Here is a 22,712-nt window from a genome sequence, read left to right on the forward strand (position 1 = left end):
ACTGTTGCCGTACTAATAAATCAACACTGCGCATGTACAGAAAAATAAGAAACTACAGTACTGAAAATGGCCACTAGGTGGCGATTATATACCATGACCTGATAATGGGCAGAACACTCCTCGCCTGGTATAAATTGTTATACCATTGTTAGTTTTGTACAATCATATTTTGTATGTTTACCAATTTATCAAGTTATTTCTCTCGACAGAAGAACAATTACACTTGAGATTATAAGATATAGACTTATAAGAGAGTCTAAGATATACTTTAGCAGTCCCTTGTTTAATTATATTCACTTCAGTTTTGCGAATTTTCCCATCAGTACTTGGAATGACCTTTGTAACAAGTCCCATTGGCCACACGTTGCAATTTTACTTGAGAGTCCTTCAACAACACAACATCTCCTTCTTGGACATTTGGTTTTTCATCTGTCCATTTCCTTCGAGTCTGAAGTGTAGACAAGTATTTTTATTTCCAAAGTTCCAGAATGTATCGGCAAGATTCTGAACTTGCATCCATTGACTCTTGTACATATCCTTAATGCTGAACTCTCCAGGTGGTGCGTATACTGCGCAAGCCTTTTCAGTTAACATCGCTGGAGTAAGAATCTCTGTTCTTTCACAGTCTGTTGAAGTAGGAACCAAGGGTCGTGCATTCATCTATCCATCTTCTTCCGCTTATCCGGGGCTGGGTCGCGCTGGCAGCAGTCTGAGCAGATATGCCCAGACTTTCCTCTCCCTAGCCTCTTCCTCCAGCTCTTCCCGGTGAATACCGAGGCGTTCCCAGGCCAGCCGGGAGACATAATTCCTCCAGCGTGTCCTAGGTCTTCCTCAGGGTCTCCTCCCGGTCTCCAAACCGTCCCAGTGCATGTTGAAGGTCCTGGTCTGATGAGGCCAACATGACAACATCATCCGCAAAAAGCAAAGACGAAATCATGTGGTCCCCAAACCGGACACTCTCCGGCCCCTGGCTGCGCCTAGAAGTTCTGTCCATAAAAACTATGAACAGAACCGGTGACAAAGGGCAGCCCTGCCGGAGTCAAACATTCATCGGGAACAAGTCTGACTTACTGCCGGCGATGCGAACCAAGCTCCTACTCCGCTCGTACAGGGACCAGACAGCCCTTAGCAGAGGGCCCTGGACCCCATACTCCCAGATCACCCTCCACAGGACGTCGCGAGGGACACATCGAATGTCTTCTCCAAATCCACAAAGCAAAGAAAGCATAGAAAGTGGATTGGTTGGGCAAACTCCCATGAACCCTCCAGCACCCTGGAGAGGGTATAGAGCTGTTCCAGTTTTCCACGGCCGGGACGAAAACAACACTGTTCCTCCTGAATCCAAGGTTCCACTATCGGACGAATTCTCCTCTCCAGTACCCTGGAATAGACTTTCCCGGGGAGGCTGAGGAGTGTGATCCCCCTGTAGTTGGAACACACCCTCCGGTTCCCCTTCTTGAGAAGTGGGACCACCACCCCGGTCTGCCAGTCCAGAGGTACTGTCCTCGACCACCAAGCAATGCTGCAGAGGCTTGTCAGCCAAGACAGCACCACAACATCCAGAGACTTGACTTGGTACTCAGGGCTGATCTCATTCACGCCCGGTGCCTTGCCACCGAGGATCTAACTTAATGGTGCCTTAACTACCTCGGTGACTTCAGCTTGGGTGATGGACGAGTCCACCTCAGAGCCCTCGGCCTCTGCTTCCTCAATGGAAGATGTGTCGGTGGGATTGAGGAGATCCTTGAAGTATTCCTTCCACCCTCCGACGATATCCCCAGTTGAGGTCAACAGCTGCCCACCTCCACTGTAAACAGTGTTGGTAGGGCACTGCTTCCCTCTCCTAAGGCGTCGGACGGTTTGCCAGAATCTCTTCGAAGCCAACCGATAGTCCTTATCCATAGCCTCACCGAACTCCTCCCAGGCCTGATTTTTTGCCTCCACAACTACCCGGGCTGCAGTCTGCTTGGCCTGCCAGTACCCGTCAGCTGCCTCATGGGTCCCACAAGCCAACCAGGCCTGATAGGACTCCTCCTTCAGCTTGACGGCATCCCTTCCGGTGTCCACCACCGGGTTCGAGGATTGCTGCCTTGACCAGCACCGGGAGACCTTATACCCACAGCTCCGAGCAGCCGCGTCGACAATGGAGATGGAGAACATGGTCCATTCGGACTCAATATCTCCAGACTCCCTCATGATCTGGTCGAAGCTCCGCCGGATGTGGAAGTTGAAGATCTGTCTGACAGGGAACTCTGCCAAATATTCCCAACAGACCCTTACAGTACGTTTGGGTCTGCTGAGTCTATCCAGCTTCCTCCCCCACCATCGGATCCAACTCACCACCAGGTGGTGATCAGTTTTCAGCACCCTCTCTTCTCCTGAGTGTCCAAGATATACGGCCGGAGGTCGGATGAAATGACCACAAAGTCGATCATCGATCTCTGGTCTAGGGTGTCCTGGTGCCACATGCACTGATGGACACCCTTATGCTTGCACTTGGTGTTCGTTATGGACAAGCTGTGACTAGCACAGATGTCCAATAGTAGAACACTGCTCGGGTTCAGATCAGGGGGGCCGTTCCTCCCAATCATGCCCCTCCAGGTGTCACTGTCGCTGCCCACGTGGGCGTTGAAGTCCCCCAGTAGAACGACGGAGTCCCCAGTCGGAGCACTTTCCAGCACCCCTTCCAGAGACTCCAAGATGGCCGGGTACTCTGCACTGCCATTCGGCCCTTAAGCACACACGACACTGAGAGATCTATCCCCGACCCGAAGGCGCAAGGAAACGACCCTCTCATTCACCGGTGTGAATTCGAACACATGGCGGCTGAGCTGGGGGGCTATAAGCAAACCCACACCATTCGGCCACCACCATGGGCAACTCCAGAGTGGTAGAGAGTCCAGCCTCTCTTAAGGAGTGTGGTTCCAGAGCCCAAGCTGTGCGTGGAGGTGAGCCCGACTATCTCTAGTTCATTAAAGGTACTTGCAACGTGCTTTTGCAGCGTTGAGCATTGTAGCCAATCACAGACATGTCTGTTGAACGCATCGGCCAATCAGATGAGTTTAAATGAGTTCCTGTGCTGAAGATGTGTTTTGCGCGAGCTCACCGTCACCGAGTTCTACACTTTTCGCCAACATGTCATTATTATTGGCAATAAACTTAAGATACAAAAAAGAGATTCTCGGCAATGTATTTGATATTCTTGATGCTGCTCTGATGCACTCCATTACGCACCGCTCTGTTTGTTTTCATGATGACTAAAAGTTCACCGGTCTAACATTAGCTCATCGTTGTCAAAATGATTAAAGAAGCCGGGGTTTACCGTTCACAGAAGGATGTTAACAGTGAACGAATACCTGGTAAAATGTAAGTAGCACCACACGTTGCTTTTCAAATGGTCAGGAGTGTAGATTTCTAACTCCTCATCAGGAGTTCTTGTTGTTGTAGGCGCGGCCATAGTTTTGATATACAAAATAGGCGCTGCGCTAACCAGGACACTGACGTCACCTACAGGAGCCCAGATGACCAATAATTGCCTTGCTAATGAGCTCGTGATTCAGGTGTGAAAAAGCCTCGGATTCTGAATTGAAAACAACGGTTACAAGCAAACACATTTACAAAAAATAATGGCCATAACAGGTTTGAATATTAAAGGCTGCCTAATATTCGTTCGAATATCATTATTTTTTTAAATATTCGAATTCTATTCGAATAACGAAGTTCGGAGTCAAAGCCCTACCAGAGATCGGGTCGTCATCCATTCATTATAGCTGCTATTTCAGCCATCAGCGTGGTAAGAACCTCATTTGTAAGTCGAGTGTTTTCTAACAGCATTGCGTCTAGAATACGCCTGGCTATTCCTATCATTCGTTCCCACATTCCTCTCATGTGAGATGAATTGGGTGCATTGAATGTCCAGATACATCCATTATCCAGAAGGTAATTCTGAATCTCAGGATCATTCGAGATGATTTTGAGTTCCTTACAAGCTCCTATGAAGTTCGTGCCTCTGTCCGACCTGAATTGCTTGACAGACCCACACAGACACAGAAACCTTCTCAAAGCATTTCTAAAGCTTGGAGAGGACATAGATTCAAGGATCTCTAGGTGGACTGCTCTTGTACATAAACAAGTGTACATGACTGCCCACCTCTTACTTTCGGCACTGCCTCCCCGAGTGCGGCGTGACACCACATTCCAGGGGCCGAAAACATCAAGTCCCGCGTACAGTGCCTAGCAGAAGTGAACACACCCATGCTAAAGTTGACTAAAGAGAGAGATAAAAAAAATCATCTTTTTGAGATTGATCTTAATGCCTTAATTTAAAAAATGAGGCAAAAAAATTTAACCTTTCAGGACACCAATTTTCTTTGTGAATGAATAATGTATCGTAAATAAATAAATGTTCTTCCTTAAAATACAGGTTGCGTAAGTCAGGACACCCCTATGTTATATTCCCATAGAGGCAAGCAGATTTTTATTTTTAAAGGCCAGTTATTTCATGGATCCAGGATACTATCCATCCTGATAAAGTTCCCTTGGCCTTTGGAATTAAAAAAGCCTCACATCATCACATTCCCTTCACCATATCTAGAGATTGGCATGGGGCACTTTCCATAAGATCATCTCTCAATGCAAATTAAACCAGCTATTAGCCTACATGAAATCAAACCATGCCAATTACTTCTGGTGGACTACCTTTTCATGGTAGTGTTTGATCAAGAGAGTGCTTACGTGATGATTAGCTGGAATGACCAGAGGAAGTTTCTTTTGTAATGTGTGCATTTGACAAGCGTCCTCCCACTCTAATCAGTCCTTCTTCGTCAAGAATGGGATTCAGATTCTTAATAGTACTTTGACTAGAGATCTTTTCGCCATTGTACAAAGACTTTAACTCTTCCTAGAAGATCTCTTGTTGGACACATTTGATTAAAGTTGTTTCTGAGTGTGCAAAGTTCACTGTACGATCCATTTTGCAGCAATGCCAGCCTGTACATTCATCTTTTTGTGCACCACCGGAGTACGTTTTAGCAATGCGAGTAAGTATAGCCACTCCTTCACAAGAGATTTCCAACTGGAAAATCTACTGTATCTGTGGGATCCCAGCTGACATTTATTCACCTTCATGGCCAAGGCTGTTATTTCAGGCCTGATTTCATTATCAGATTCTGGATCAATTAGATTGAAAGTCTCATGTTCAGCTTGTTCACTTACATGGGTTTGATGCAGAAACGCTGGACCTGAGAGCCAGTTTGTGTTCTGTAGTTCAGCCGCTGAAACTGGTCTTGTAGCGTTGTCCACTGGATTCTGACTGGTAGCAATGTGATGCCACTGCTCTGGGTTGGTTGATTTTCGGATACCTAAAACCCTTTTAGACACGGAAACATAGAATATTCGAGAGACATTGTTAATGTATCCCAGTACAATTTTTCTATCAGTGTAGTATTTCACTGAATGTAAATCAATGTCCATTTCACTGGTTATCAATTCTGCAAGTTCAACTGCTAAAACTGCTCCAAAAGTGGCACTGTATAGGTAGGTTTTGGAGCCAGCTTTGATTTGCCCATAATAAAGCCTACATGACACTGGCCATTATCCCCTAATGCGATCCAAAACAATGCCTGGTGGCTCGAGAACGCAAACCATGAAATAGGTTCCAAGGTACAAGCCTTGAAAAATGTATAATACAGATTTTTTTATCGCTTCCGCGTAGTGAACCGGAATTATCCCGACAACGTTTTATCTGCACAGAGGTAAAGGGAAGAAGGCCTTCACAGGGGAGAGACTAATTAACACTTTCAGGACTCTGTTTCATGTCCTGGGCGCAGGTCCTTCATCAGATCCGAATACGGCCTGGATCCGGCGGACTGCGGTAAACCTCAGTATGGTTATGCGGTTTGATCGATCTAACATACATGTTATCGATTTAGATGATTTAAAGTTAGAATGATGATCGTAAAGTTAGTTTATGGAGTAAATATATAGGCTACAATCAGCTTTTTTTAAAATGGTGGGTGCTGGTGTTTCGCGTGCGTTTGGCCAATCAGCGAACACTAACGTCACAGATAGTTCCTATAGTGCTGGTTTTGACCCTACTCTGAAGTAGAAGCTAAATTAGTTTCTCCAAAAGGAGTTCCTTGAACTAAAATTCCTAGTTCCTAGTTCCTCTGGTGCGAACACGACAAAAAACAGACTTCTGCCAATGTTAAAAGGTTCTTCCGGTGCGAAAGCCCCTATTGTAGCCAATCACAGACATATATGTTGAGCTCATGAACGCAATGGTCAATCAGAGGTGTTTAAGAATCCATTCGAAAGTGCTCAAAATGCTAGTGGGGTAATGCTGGTATAGTCACATTTTTTAAATTTAAGTACCGACTTGGAACCGAAATTGGTACTTTTGACAACACTATTGGCGCTTTTCCATTACCAGTATCAGCTCGACTCGCCTCGCCTCGACTCAGCTCGCTTTTCGCTCAGTTTTCCATTACAGATAGTACCTCCACAATAGTACCTGGTTGTCATAGCGACGCCACAGGAACTAGGCGACACACACCCGCTACCGACACACACACAGAACAATAGAGGAAATCGAGTGTATGCTGTGTTTGATCCTCGGGATGTGGCTATTTGTCACAACAACAAGACAAACATAGTTTGCTCATAAAAATGTCTGCTATATGAATAAAAGTAAATGTAAGATTTTACACCGAGCAATAAACTGTGATTTGGACTCTCATACTGAAACACAACCCAACAAGTTACTTTACAGGTCAATAAAACATAATAATATACCACTCAGGAGAGGCTGAGGGCAGCAAAATTAAATACTGCTGAAAAAAATAACTCCGTCTGGCACGTGCAATGATGACGCGGTGAATAGTGACGATTCTCTCTGACCAATCAGCAGTCTGCAGTGTTTTCACGTCGCATTTTAGTATCGCCTCAGCCCGCTTAGAACCTCGCTGGAGGTGATACGAAAAAAAGTACCCGAAAGCAGGTACAGGTACAACTTTTACACAGTGGAAAACCAAACAAAGTCGAGTCGAGTCGAGTCGAGGTGGTACTGTGTAGTGGAAAAGCGCCATGTTGGATAAGGGTAAAGTATATATTGTAATATTGTATATTATAATTATTATTAAACATATATAACATTGTTAAATATAACAGAGATTAATTTCAGTCGCATTGAATGCAATGTTTTTTGTCTGACTTTTTTCCTCATTGGGTTGGCACCTGGGTAGCCTCCGACTGTTTCGTTGAATAGGGCCTCTGAATTGCTGAAAGGCCACCTCTGGATCACAGCAGAACATCACTGAGATACCTCTTCCTAGTGTCAAGTCACCTTTATTTATATAGCGCTTTATACATTACAGATTGTTTCAAAGCAGCTTTACAGTGACAACAAGAAAATGATGCATTTCGGCTGCTGTTCAGCTGAAATCAGTTCAGTGTTGATTCAGTTCCGCTCTAAAGATCATTATTAATATACTTTGTTTCATCTAAAAAGCAGTTCTGCAAAATATTGTCATCGTCCAGCTCAGTTCAGTTCTCATACAATAGCGTCAGTACAGTCAGATCAATAATATTGTTGAATATTAATTGATCCCTAGTGTCATTATTTTGTGTTGTCAGCGACATGTTGTTTGTGGATTCCTTTGTGATTTGTTATTTCTAATTTCATTATGTGACTCATTTTGAAAGGTTGTTCTGAGAATGTGACTAAAAGCAAAAGTAACAATTAGGAAGTGGAGTTATTCAGATGAATGGCATGGCTGTTTGTTGTGGCATTTTAAATTGCACTCATATACAAACACATGCACAATTAAACAGTGTTTAATGCGGTAACACCAGAGAACATCTGTGACTTGAAATGAAACTTTTTAATGTGAGGATGAGCTATGAAATCCTTACACAATATACAAAAAAAGGATTTTACATGGATCGAGTGTATAATAAATAGACTGTGATGTTGCCATCTCATATGCGTCTCCTACATTGAAACTCAAGTTGTCTGGACTCAGAGTCGCAGGAAATGCACTACAGAGTTGTGTCAGAAAACAGATAAACAGCATTCTACACAGCCTAGCAAAATGTTTGTATTGTGTGGAGCGAGGGTGAATATTCCAGCCTCTGACAAACAGAAACAGGGGCCAAATATGGTCAAAGAAATCGAGCTAATGTGAATTTCTTAGTTTTTCGCTCTTTGGTTTAAGAGCCGTCATGATTTGTCACACTCGGCAGTATTTAGTTTAGACTAGAGAGCAGTTCCTGAAGTCATTTCACAACAGGGTTTGGGAAGCTAGATTGAAAGTGTAGCTTGCTTAAGTTACTCATAGCTTAAAAGTAGTCAAGCTACCCTTATAAAAAAACTGTTATATACTCAACAAGCTACTAACAAACAGTATCTAACCACTCTGAAGCTACTAGACAATATCTTTTTAAATGTATGATTGCAATGATAGCTATGCATATTATCCTGGCACAAAAACAATGAAGGTATTTGAATGAATGAGATTAAAACGAGATTAAAACCTTCATTTGACTGTTTTTGATGTGCATCGCATTTGCTCCAGCCACTATATGTTCCATGTGCGCTTAAAATAAAATGATTTTCTCTATAAATATGATTAATTGATTATATTTAAATCATTTTTGATCTTTACGCTATAGCTAACTCATGATGCTTCTGGTTTATGACTTACTGCATCTTTTGCTTGAATAGTATGTATACTAGTGTACATAGTGTTTAGTGTAAATCATTTTTTGTTCATAAGTGTATGGTGCTAGTTTTAATCTTATTTTGTTCATAACAGTTTGTACTAATTTGAACCATCTTTTTTAGTTTGTAATCGTATGTAAACCATTTTTTTGTAAACGTATACAACTAGAAGCCTTTGCTAGTTTAAATAATTTTTTATTTGTACAGTATACTTATACTAGTTTGAATCATCTTTTGTTGGTATGTTTATTAGTTTCATCTTTTACATGCATATACTAGTTTAAATGATATTCGTTCATCTTTTAGTTGCAATCATATTTATATTAGTTTTAATCGTCTTTTTTTGAAAAGGTATGTTTGCTAGGTTTTATCTTTTTTTCATAATTGTATGCATACTAGTTTTAATCATCTTTTGTACGTAGCAGCATGCATACTAGTTTAATTTATCTTTTGTTTACTTGTTTACTAACCATATGTATACTAGTTAAAATTATATATTAATTTCACTAATCTTTTGTTTACAAATGTATACTACTAGTTTAAATCATTGTTTTTTTGTAGGCATATGTATAGTAAATTGTAAAACATTATTGTGACTTTAATGGTAAAATACTGTAAAAATGTGACAGTAAAAACCTGTTAATTACAGGTACTACTACAGTATGTACGGTGAAGTACGGAATATGTCTCATCACCACCAGTTTTAGCGTTGTCAGTGTCAGCTGCCAGTGTTTTACCATAAATTTCACCTTTTTTTTCAAGTGTAGTGTTAATAAACATATGTATACGCAGCCATACCATACAAACTGCAAACAAGTTATTGTACAATGTGTTAATGTTCAGTGAAAATGAGGAACCTGAAATGGATGTCAACAGTTTAAGACATATTAACATCCATCAATTTGTAGAAAATCTTAGTTGACAGAGAAGCTGATTGGTCTGTGGTTCGTGAACTTCAACAACCTCAACGCTGATTCTCGGAAACCGTTCTATATATTATAGAATTGCTTTTGTGGAAATCTGCTCCGTAGCAGCTTTCATGCATTTGCCTTGGTGAACAAAATTGGAGAAGAGAAACAAGTCATCTGCTTTACTGTTTGTGTGTGTGGTGTTTAATACTTCAATAACTTCTTGTTCTCCTGGAATTAGAGCAGAAGTGTGCATATGCATGTGGATGTGAATGAGTCAGTGGTGTTTTCTCCTCTTTGTGTGAGGGTCAACTGCGAATCAAAGAGGAAGGCTTATAGTATTACGCCACCATTACTTTGGCACAAGCCAGAGCGTGTGAAGCTATTTTAAGCTGTGAATTAGCCTGACTCACTCAAAATGACAGATTTTGTTTGAGAGAGAAAGAGCTTCTTAATTTCTAAAATCTAAATCTGATGTGTCAGAACTGACGGGAGACATGCTGGAAATTCCTGCAGCTCAGAGCGTCCGGATTCATTTGCAGCTCTCACAACTTCCCGGAATCCGCTCTCATTTTTTCCCAAGGAGATTTAGTGTGTGTGTGTGAGTGTGTGTGTATGTAGGCGTAGGTCGAAGGTTTCAGATCACGGGTCGTAGCTCTATTCTCTCTTAATTTCCAGATGAACATTCTTAGCTAATCCCAGTAGAACAAGAAAATCGTCCCCCTCTCGTTTCCCTCTCTCGGCTCAAACCAACATTAGACGACATTCATGAAGTGTGTCATGCACTAGCAATGAGTGTTTTATCGTCAATGACAGAATTATTATTTGTCGGACTATTTGAGTGGTATATTATTATGTTTTATTGACCTGTAAAGTAACTTGTTGGGTTGTGTTTCAGTATGAGAGTCCAAATCCCAGTTTATTGCTTGGTGTAAAATCTTACATTTACTTTTATTCATATAGCAGACATTTTTATGAGCAACTCACAAATGAGAATAATGTAAGCAGATGTGATCAATTCAAGCTACTGTACAACATTGAAATATGCATTTAAAGTATAAAGAGTAAAGAAGATTTTGGAACTCGTAAATGTTTCTAAAGACATGATGTAATTGTTATATGATTATATAAGAAGTTTTGTTGCTTTGTTTGTGTTTCAGGACTACAAAACGCCAAAGCTTACCGTACACTGTTCGGACATCAAAGAGATTCGACGCTGTAATCGCCTAGAGATGCCAGACAATATGAACACATTTGTCTTAAAGGTGAACGAAGACACACACTGGTTCATTTTTATTGAAAATATATTGACATGGCCGATTCATTTGGATGGTATTAGGCCATTTTAAGATGGTCAACTTGATCTTCATAGTGCACGTCCTGTTTTCAAAATGTTTTTAGTGCAAATTTTTGTAAATATTTCATGCAAAAAATTTTCATTTAAATTGATTCCATTCATATGTAATTATGGAATATATATACAGTGGGGTCCAAAAGTGTAACACCACATTGACATTTGGTGAAATCCACAAGTTTATAGGACTTTCATGCTTTTTTAAAACACTGAAACCTTATTATGAATGATTATGAAATATTTCAGATTATGCAGTATTTCTAGGTGACTAATCAAATGTAAGTGTCATTGATCAGGTGACTTTTTGTACAGACGGACAGATTATCTTTCTTTGAAGCCCAGGATGCTTCTTTGAACAAATCAAATCATGATGGAGAACATGGTCATCATGTTTTACATAAATACATTTGAAAATTGCAAAACAGAACCATTTTCACTACTGATCTCAGATTTTTAAAGCCCACTGTATTTGATATTTGAAAATGTGTGGTGAGTTTTAATTGTTGTAGGCACAGTATATCTGATTTTAGAATGGTTTTATAAACATGCACATACAGTATTTTTACAGTAATATACTGTATTACAGTATTTTCACAAACCAAAATGTCTATTTGTCTACAAGTTCTATTTGTTGTCCCAAATGAAAAAACATCTAGCTCATAAAAGTTTATACCTGTTTTAATCTGTCTCGGGTTAATGCTACTTCATCATTTCAGAGCTGAAAAGGAGAGCTCAGTCTTTGATTTAGATTTTTTGCTTTTTGCTGTAGTTGTCATGATTAGTGGTCAACCAAAAATTTTGGTCTATGCTGATATCTAGAGAGCAGGGTGGCTGACAGCCGATATAAAGCAGACGAGTAGTTGATGGCAGCGCTCTGTGGAGTGACATGCTATTATCTATCTAAAACTATTCAAACAATCTTTACAATTACTATGCATGCAGTTTTTATGGCCTCATGTTAATTGAGAGATACATGGAATAATAGTTGTTTTATATTTAAATAAAAGTAATTAAAATGGTGAATATTGTGAATTTATATTTATTTATTTATATAAGCGACTAGCTTGTCACCATTTTCTACCAGTTATTCAATTGTATTTATTTATTTATTAATTTTTATTTATTTATATATATATATATATATATATATATATATATATATATATATATATATATATTAAAGTAAATCAAAATAAAAAATAAAGAAATAGTAATTTAATAACTGTAGAAAATGGTGTTGGCAAAGCTGTCTTGAAACTGACACAACTCAAATTCGGTTAATTAACTGAAGCAGACAATCACAAAATGATCAGCCAAGTTAATTTCTAAATCTTTTATCTTCTTTTCTCTCTCTCTGCTCAGGTTACTGGCCATCCACGTAGTTTCATATTTGAGGCCGATAATGAGCAGCAGGTGAGCTCTTGGACCACAGAGCTCAGAGAATGTATTACCAGCAGGTGAGAGATGTGCTTTCTGCATTTGAACTAAACTTACTTCTGAAGATCCCAGACATCTGCAAAAGTTCCTGACATTCCCCTACTGAGAAAACCCACTCACTTCCTCTTACACAGACACACACACACACACACACACACACACACACATAGTAGGGTTACAAACAGCTCATTCGGTTTTCATGTTTTATCGGGACATTCCATAGGGGTTATGTTTTTAATACTGTAAAAACTATATATTCTATTCCTTAAACCTACCCATAACAGAAAACCTTCTGCTTTTTTGTACATTTTCAAAAAACACCACTTAGTATGATTTATAAGCTGCTTTCCTCATGGGGACCCATAAAATACCCCACAAGGTCACGGATTTTGCCATCTTTATGGGGACATTTTGTCCCTATAGCATGGGGTTTACAGGACTACACACACACGAACACACACACACACACACAAAGGGTTACAAACAGCTCTATTTTAACAAGACTCAACTTAGTACCAAAGAAATCCACAGAGTTTGGTTTCTCATGCATTGTGGTAGTTTTAAAAAATCTTAATATATCAGACTGTTTGTTTACTTGCAGACATGTCCGTATATACAATCTGTGTGTATGTCTGTCATAGAAGGTGTGTTTGTGTGTGTGCACACGAATGTTTCGTTTCCTTTTATTGGTGTGAGGGTACTGAGAACTCAAGCCTGTGTGAATATATCGATGTGAGTTTTAGGAAGAGAGAGAGAGTGAGGTCTTCCTGTTATTCTGATTACTAAGAATCTCAAGAACTCGACTCAGCACATCTCATGGCCTCCTTTCTCTCCATGCCCCCTGCTCTCTCGTTTTCTTTGCCTTGTTGTATTTTTCTTATGTTTCTTTTTTTTTTTACCTTTACCCTTTTTTTTTTCTTTTTTTTTTTTTGCTTGTCCAAGAATTGCAAGACACATTTCCTGACTCGAACCAAAAGCTTTTGTGCTGCTCTCTCCCGCAACTTCCCCAAACGCCCCTCCCTGAGTCTTGCTTCTGCTCTCTTCCTCTGTTCTTTCCTTCATTTCGTCCCTGTAGGTTTCAAAGCGACGTCTGTTTTTCTGTCTAATAGCGTCTGTTCTCCTCTCTAACCAGTTTCTCGCTGTATTCATTGTATTCTTATTTGATTTATGTATTTATTTTCACAAATTCTCCCAGTTTTTCATGATAGATAGAGCTAGAGTGAGAGAATTAAAATAATATTAATACAATAAATCCTATATAGTTTAATAAATAAATATTATATATACATATACACACACTCAGGGGCTGGACAATTAACCTGAATCACTGGCCAATATAGTGTGAGGGTTTCACGTCTATATATACACGGCCTGGTGGCCAATCATCACTGATTATACATTCCATCAGTAAGAGTAGAGTGTGAGGATTAGTGTGGGAAATATACCAGAGTTCAGAAGAGAACAAAGTGTTGGTGGTCGTCTCGCTGGCTCATCTGTGACCAGGAGCAAGTCTCTGTGGTGTATCGAGAGCTCTGGTATCCAGGGTAATGTCGGCATACCTCCACACAGGACCAACCGCATCCAACATGAGTAACTGTTGACGCAAGGGGAAGCTGTCCTGTCTGAAAGGGATGTCCAGTTACTAACCCGGATTGTATCCAAAAACCACAGCTGCTCAACTCCACAGAGTCCATATTCATGGTCGGGATGCTATAGCCAAACCTTTGGTCACTTGTGCCAATGCCAAATGTCGGTTTCATTGGTGCCAACAGTGCAAATCTTGGGCTTAAACATGTATTATTCTCTGATGATTCCACCTTCACTGTCTTTCCCATTTCCGTGGGAGTTACGGTGTGGAGAATCCCCAAAGAGTCTGAACACCCGGACTGCTGATGCCCAGAGTGAAACACGACGGTGGATCAGTGATGTTTGAGCTGTAATATCATGACATTCCCGACTGTGCTCGATGGACTTCCGAACCATTCAGAAGGACCATGTGCACCTAATGTTTCAAACATTGCACCCTGAAAGTGTTGCTGTGTATCAGCATGATAATGCGCCAATACACACAGGAAGATTTGTGACAGAATGGTTTGATGAAGATTAAAAAGTGATGTTGAACATCTCCAACGGCCTGCACAGTCACCAGATCTAAAGATTTTTGATTTTTGAGGGTTATTTTGGAGGGAAAAAGTCAGAAAACTTGACTGATCGCTGTTCTTGAAGAGGAATGGGTCAGAATCCCTCTGGCCACTGTGAAGGACTTGTGTCGGTCATTCCCAAGACAAACCGAGGCTGTATATATATATATATATATATATATATATATATATATATATATATATATATATATATATATAAACCATGTTAAATTCTTTAACATCTCTGTTTTGAGTATTTGAAGACATTTTATACAAAATTGAATTAAAAATGCAAATAAATTTCTATTTAAGCATATAAAAAGTGTAGTGTAGCACACAAGTGTAGTTTTAGAGCATATGTTTTAGGGCCTCTTATGGACCACAAAAAAAAAAAAAGTTTCGCTTCTTTAGTCATCAAACAATGTGGACGTACCTTAGCATTTGTGATGTTATTGACTGTGTGACATTGTGGGACCTCTTCATCATGCAATTAAAGAAGTTCATAGATGTTTATGAGAGTGTGTGTGTGATTCCAGGCCAGATAGTGTGGATGGAGAACCGTTTCCTGTTAGTGACTCGCTGAATGCAGTTCGCAGAGGGAGCACAGAGCCCAGCGGCCAGGGTGAGTCACGCACATACACACACATACACACACATACACTTTCTCTCTTCCTGTCTTCTGTTTTTCTCTCTTATTTATATTAATGCAAGTACTCTAATCAGCTTCTAAAGCATTTGTTGTCAACACGATCAAAGGGGATCTTAACTGGTTGATTGGGACCAAAATTCTCCATTTTGATTCTTTATTGTTCGTATGTTTTAGTTATACAGTTGAAACAGTGTCACAGTTACATTCGCTGCATAGATTTCCACTGCAACACATTTTTCATTCATTTTTATAAAGTAACATTGAGATCAAACTATTTTGCATGATAATCGACTGCTTGCTTTAGGTAGTAAATCTGATGAGAGTCATATTAAAATGTCTGTCAACATACTGTACTGTCTCGTGTGCCTCCACAGGCTCTATGGGATTTGGACTCACAGAGCACGCCTACAATAAAACGGATCACTTCCTGTCCTCTTACCCATGGTTCCATGGGCCCATATCACGTGTGCGGGCTGCCTACCTTGTACAGCATGCCGGGTTTAGCGGTCATGGGAACTTCCTGGTGAGACAGAGCGAGACACGGAGAGGAGACTATGTCCTCACGTTTAACTACCAGGGCAGAGCAAAGGTAATGAACTCAATATCATCATTATCATGAATATTAATTTCATTAGGGATGTTCAGTATATCAGTGACCAAATGGGTATTGCTCAATTGTGTTTTTAAATTTATTATTATTTTATAGATTGTATTTTAGAATTTTCTGTGTTTATTTTAAAGGCATCATTTTTTAGGCTACTACTGGAAGCAAATAATATCAGGGCTTATTTTTTCATATTGAGTCAGTATAATGTATTTCTGAGCGTTTTAAAAACATTAAACAATTATTAATCTTTTTTTTTACTGTACATTTATACTGTTTTGTGAAACACACACACTCAAAAAAGCCGGAATTTGTTTTATTTATTTTATATTTTCAATTTAATTTCTAAAACTGTATCCCACAATGCAGTGCTCAACTTAATCTTCCATTTTTTTTATCTCTGTTTTATTATTATTAGACATTTTACAGAAATTTTAAATAAAAATGCCAAATAACTTTTTCTATTTAAGTGCATTTAATATTTTATAAATTAAAATTATTATATTTACTTAAATATAAATTCATTATTTTAATGTATGCATTTTAAAATTATTAAAATAAAATTTTCTATTTTATCACTATTCACATCAATATTACTGTTGCAATGTTTATGTCAGTATTTATAATGCATTTTCCACTGTTTTTCTTCTTTTGCAGCATTTACGTCTATCTTTAACGGAATGGGGTCAGTGTCGTGTGCAGCACCTGCGTTTCCCATCAGTCATGGACATGCTGAATCACTTCCGCAACTGTCCGATCCCACTGGAATGTGGCGCCGCATGTGATGTTATGTTGGCCAATTATGTGCGGGTAAACCCCACTCACACAGGTGAGACTAGAGATATTTACGCATGTAAATATATACAGTATAGCACAGCTTTTTAGCCGGTGTTATGAAACCCTGCTCCTGAGCTGTGCAGTGTGAAACGATGCAGTGTTAGAATGTTATTACTAGTTGCTTAACAACCAACAACCAATCGCATGCCTCATATTCACGTGCTTTGCACCGTCACAGAAACTGTTAAATGGCGACGTAAAACACGTCAATTGGTGTGAAGAACTGAGCGTTTCAGTCTTATCTTTATAGTCCATTAGTACAGTCTGCTAGAGGGCAACAGATCGCAGTTGATCCGTACGGACGAGGCCCCACGGTTCGGCACGCATGTGAATCGCGGATTAATTATCAAGTTTAACCATCATAGAGTGAAAGTTTATCATTTGCACTTTTTTTTCTTGACAATTTGCACATTCAAGAGATTTTAAACCATTCAAGCGCAAGAAGAGGTGACAAAGAACACCGAATTGATTCCTCCTTCTCGTCTCCTTGCGCTTGAATGGACACATACACATAAAATTGTTAAAATACCCGTCTCAGCAAGTATTTTTGTTTACGCCAGTCGGTTATGTCTTAAGTGAACGTAAACAGTTGAGAAAGAAATCAGATGTGTATCAGTATATTGATCCGTTCATTATGTCTTAAAGTCACAGCAGCCTATACAAATCTGCTGCTGTCTGTCATTTAATGTTAACTAAACAACAAAACACATATTTAACAAAGATTACTCTATATTTAATTTATACAGTGAACACTATAGTGTTATTTTACAATTTAGTGATTATATTTCTGTTCCTGAATACTACTGTTTTAACTTTATTTGTAACTTTGTGTATATATATATGCTTGTAATTGGTGTATATGTTCTTATTTTATTACTGACTTCTATCTTTTAATGTTTAATTATTATATTTTTTGCTGTGGTATCGATGTACCTTAAAGTGGTCTTAAGTAATAAATGAAAAGCAAAGTTACATTGCCCCCCCCCCCTTTTTTTTTTTTTGCTGATCCGAAAAATGATCCAATCCGTGACTCAAAAACTGTACTATGATTCGAAGCGTGGGTTTAGTGATCCATTGCACCACTACAGTGTGCAGTGTATAATATAAAGACGTGCAATATTAGAGCTTTTATTTAAACAGGTCGAACACGTCTCTCCTCCAATCAATACACTCCAATCAATGTGACACCACAAATATGCAAATAAGGACATTAACCCAGGGTTTAGGAATGTACCGTGTGAGACTTCAGTTCATGTGAATACCGAGGATTAATTGTTAATCCCGGTTTAAATTATGAGCATTGTGAAACATGGAGGAAGAGAGTGCAGGATTAATGCAATTAATAATGCATTAATGCTTAATGCAAGCAATATAACATAAGTGCCGCCACGTGGAGTTCTGGATGGGGGAGAAAGTCACTTAAGCATGCTTTTGCACATACAACAAAGTGATGTTTTCTTAGTAGACAACTTGATCTGAATCACTTCTGAGTCATTTTTATAGTTTGATGTAAACCATCTGATCGTAATTGTTATTGGCCAACTGGCAAGTAAACATGTTTGATTTATTCACCAAAGCCAATTTTTTCACAGATTTGGTGCTTGGCAAGAATTCATTTTGGGTTTATGTGTAATGTAATATATTGCAATGTAATGTGTGTAAACCACATTAAATAGCATAATAAAAATTTTTAAATAATCTTTGGCTAGTTTATGTGATCATACACTGTTAAAGTGCCAGTAACAAAGGTGATATTTATTGCACTGTTAAAATACAAACTAAACTAGTATATAATAAAGATTAAATAAAATATTGCATAGCCGTTATTGATCTGTAAATGTTCGGGCAGCTGAAAACATGCATACCATTTCTTTTTTGTCTCTGTCTGTCACACACACAGAGCTCGGCAAGAGCGTTTCCCTCTTGTGCTTTGTGGTTTAGATGGGTTTTAGTTGCTCTGAGAGACCTGGAACATGCACTCTATCAAACACACACGCATCCATACACTTTTATACATATCATCACGACTACAGACTAACCTGCCATCAAGTCTCAGTTTCCTGCTGTCCCATCCTCACAAGCTTTAATATTGTGGTCAAGCACAAACACACACATACATAAAGCCTAAGATAAGATACCATGTTTTATCACACACATTTACTAACATGCTCTATTTTTCGCTCATACTTCAATACACTTAAAGCTCACACACTCTTACTGTTGTACTCGCAGAGGGTGCAGATGTTGTAAACGTGAGGACGATGCCCTCTATGGGATACAGGGAGCATTGAATGGTTATTGAGGAAATATTATTAAATCCAAGAAATAAAATGCTGTAAAAAAAAATGTAAAAAAAAGTCAAAACTAGTCAATCTATTTATGTGCATAAATGTAGTATACTCTACCATTCAAAAGTTCGAGGTAGGTAAGATTGTTTTAATATTTTTCAAAAAAAGTAAATTTATTATTATGCTTAAACATTTATTAAAATGATGAAAATAATATTCAAAACAGTTGTGCTTTATTTATTACAATTATTATATTTACTTAAATATAAATTATTTATTTTAATGTAAGCATTTTAAAATTATTAAAATAAGATTTTCTATTTGATCACTATTCACATCAATATTAATGTTGCACTTTTTTTCTCTACATTTTATATTACATTTGATTATACTTTTATATTTTTGTGGAAACTGATGTACATTTGTTCAGAATTCTTTGATGAATTGAATAGAAAGTTCAAAAGTATATATATTTTTTGAAATAGAAATATTTTGTAAATTATAAATGTCTTTACTGTCACTTGTGATCAATTTAATGCATCCTTGCAAAATAAAAGTATTACTTTATCATTGTTGTTTTTTTCGAAATTGTAATAAACAGTAATATTAAACAAAATATCTAACAAAAATAATGTTTAAAAATGCATTATTTAGAGATCTTCAGCTCTAGAAATTACGTTTTGTGAATGTCATTTTTTGTTGAAATTTGTAAAAGTCCGAAAATTCATATAAAGTAATTGGTCAAAAGGCGTTAACTGAATTGTTCAAATAAAAATGTACTTCTGAGTGTAGTGTTCGCCATCATAGATGGAGCAATTTGTGATTCTACCTTTATCGAGAATTTGTGATCGAACCTTTATGAAAACTTCATCTACCTTTTAAGACTAACTCAAATTAAACTGAAAACCAAAATGCCAAACTAGTGTATTTTTGATAAGTGCAATAACTGTTGCGCTGATGAAGTGTTTTGTCTGTTGCATCTCTCTAGGTCAGAGTTCGGCTGTGGGATCTCCGGTGTTGGTGCCCTTCTCTCGCTGGAGCTCAGAGCCGAGTCTGGCTCACTGTAGCCCGGATTCATGCCCTCACATGGCCCGTTCGTGTTCGCCCCCCTCAGCGTTAGTCGAGCTCCCGCACCGCACACCCCCTTCCCTTCCAGATCGGCCAGTTCCCGTACCCCTGCGCCGGAGCGAGTCAGTGGGCCGCAGAAACCTGCTCCGCCACCCCAACCCGCTGCCGCCCCTCCTGCCCAACCGGGACTCTGACTATGAACTGGAGCCGCTGGACAGGGGGCGCAAGAGAGCCATCGACAACCAGTACATGTTCTTCTGACAGAGACGGGATGAAAAAGCGAACAAAAGAAGCCACAGATGAAAAGTGCTCCAGGATTCCCGGCCGGATGGAGACTTCGAAAGAGATCTAGTCGTGCACCAGACTCTGGGTAACCGTGCGATGCACATGTGTCTGAACGATACCGCCGGAGCCCTGACACCTCACCACGACAGCTGTCTGCCTTGTTAATGTATTATACAGATGTTTCACTATCAAATCTGTGTGTATTGTAGAATAACTAAAGTAGGAAGGAGAAGCAGGCAGCTGCTCATGGGGATACAGAGCATTTGTTGAAGACGGTGGAATGGGAAAGTTTCACAATGGCTAGTCAGTAAGTTGAACACAAACCGAGGGTCTATTCAAACACGTCTGTGTCTACACTGGAAGTGGCCGACATTGCGACAACTTGAGGTCGTCTACACTGGAAGCCTTCTCAGACCAGTCAGCTGCGAGCTTGAGTCCTACACTCGAGCGAGTAGTAAAACGACAATAAAATCAGCTGAAAAAAATCGTTATTTTCGACAGGAATCTGTTATAAAATTGATTTTGCGTGTGATAATATTATACTTAATTTTACAAATGTTAGTATTCTTACAACTGCAGATGCATATGGTTAAATAAATAAAAAATGATTCAAATTAGTACATTAGACCAGAAACATCTCGAGTTGGCTTTGATATATAACGGTCAGAAGTTATTTAAACACGAAAAGGATACAATTTATTGATTTGGAATAAAATCACATGATTTTAGATGTGGCTGGAGTAGTCGGAAATAGAAATGGAGAAACGGGGCAATCCGCTTCAAGTGCTTACAGTGCAGACAGCTCTGTCGTGTTGCCACATGCCAAACATGTCCGATGTAGATACTGTGTTAAACATCTCAAAGATCCAAATAGTTTAGTCTGGCTACACACACACACACACACACACACAGTTACAGATTGTTTAATTCATGTTCAGTTGTAGTAATACACAGGTTTCTATACGTTTCGTGTATTAGAAGACCAAATAATATAGACCATAGAACCACAATTTGGTCACATAGCCGAGGCCTAGGTGTTGTACGTCTCTCAACACAGTGAGTCGTGTCATCTTGAATTCTAGAGGTTTACAATTTAACTGACCAAAGAGTAAAATTAACCAAAACCAATCCAGCGTTATAGGCAATACGTTTTGTTATGCCTAAATTGTCATATTTTTTTAATGAATTTGTTTTAACCTGTGAATTCATTCTTTCTATCTGTTTTAACACATTTTAACCCTTATGTGTTTCATGGCTTTATAAACTGTGGAAATACTACAGTACTTACACCTTTACACCTACTTAATATCTGACACCATAAATAGTTGATTTTAAGCTATTTGTCTGTCGTTTTTTAGTAAATGCATTACAAAAAAAGCATTGCTTGATGTTTTCGGAGCGGTGTCTCCTTTGTGTCTCTTTAAATCGTTGGGAATGTCTTTCTTTGTGCTTAACACTACCATGATAGTCAAATCTGTGTCAAGTGCAGATACCCAAATCACTTTATATCTCATTCACACATCATTTGGAAAATCTCACATTTCACCCCTAAGTCAAAAGAAAAGAATATATATATATATATGTATGTGTGTGTATATATGTATGTATGAGTGTGTGTGCGCGCATGTGTGTACACCTGATTAACCCCTACGTTGTGAGGACCAAATGACCCCACAAGAATAGTACTACCAGTAATTTTTTGAACTAGTGAGACCTTTTTTTTTTTTTTGGTCCCCATGAGAAAAATCATACTAAGTGATTTTCAATGGATAAATGCAGAAAGTGTTTTTTTGTTGTTGTTGTTGTGGTGGTGGTGTTTAGGTTTAGGGGTAATGGATAGAGTATGCAGTTTGTACAGTATAAAATTATTATGTCAATGGAAAGTCCTCATAATTATAGAAATACCTGTGTATGTGCGCGTGCGTGTGTGAGTGTACGCGTGCTTGTTTTATATGATTCATGAGGACAAAATTTTGTATAACGACATTACACTGGTATTACAACGTAAATGTGGTTTATGAGGACATTTCCTCGTAATTAAAATTGCTTAAAAAACATTAAACAATGTTTTATTAAAAATATAAAAATGTAGAGTTTTCTGGGATGGCTAGGTTTAGTGTTAGGGGATAGAATATACAATTTGTACAGTATAAAAACCATAATGCCTATGGAATGTCCATATATGATGACAGGTGCGTGTGTATGTGTGCGTGTAATATATTTACCAATATATCATATTTTTACTTAATTTATAAAAAAAATTATATGTAAATATATTTTTCATAAAATAAAGTAAATTAGGCCTTAACTTTTAGGACCATACAAAATACTCTTAATACTTCATGATTATTTGCGTGTTTTACAATTACTGTATTACAGTACTTTTATATAATATAAACGTTTTTTCTAAAAATTCGATGCA

General features: G+C 38.6%; 1 protein-coding gene across 1 annotated transcript in view; it reads left to right on the plus strand.

The window, feature by feature from the left end:
- Window positions 1–21,625, plus strand: part of sh2b3 (SH2B adaptor protein 3) — a 51,387-nt gene extending 29,762 nt beyond the window's left edge. Inside the window, exons 3-8 of the mRNA XM_077241706.1 lie at window positions 10,788–10,892; window positions 12,344–12,438; window positions 15,096–15,181; window positions 15,583–15,797; window positions 16,470–16,641; window positions 19,926–21,625. Of these exons, the coding sequence (XP_077097821.1) occupies window positions 10,788–10,892; window positions 12,344–12,438; window positions 15,096–15,181; window positions 15,583–15,797; window positions 16,470–16,641; window positions 19,926–20,266 (1,014 nt within the window). The 3' untranslated portion in view covers window positions 20,267–21,625. The remainder of the gene's footprint in view (window positions 1–10,787; window positions 10,893–12,343; window positions 12,439–15,095; window positions 15,182–15,582; window positions 15,798–16,469; window positions 16,642–19,925) is intronic.
- Window positions 21,626–22,712: the final 1,087 nt, after the last annotated feature.

This window comes from Siphateles boraxobius, unplaced genomic scaffold (genome assembly GCF_051911475.1).
Source record: "Siphateles boraxobius isolate OS27281-9 unplaced genomic scaffold, OSU_SipBor_1 24, whole genome shotgun sequence".
Taxonomy (NCBI): domain Eukaryota; kingdom Metazoa; phylum Chordata; class Actinopteri; order Cypriniformes; family Leuciscidae; genus Siphateles; species Siphateles boraxobius.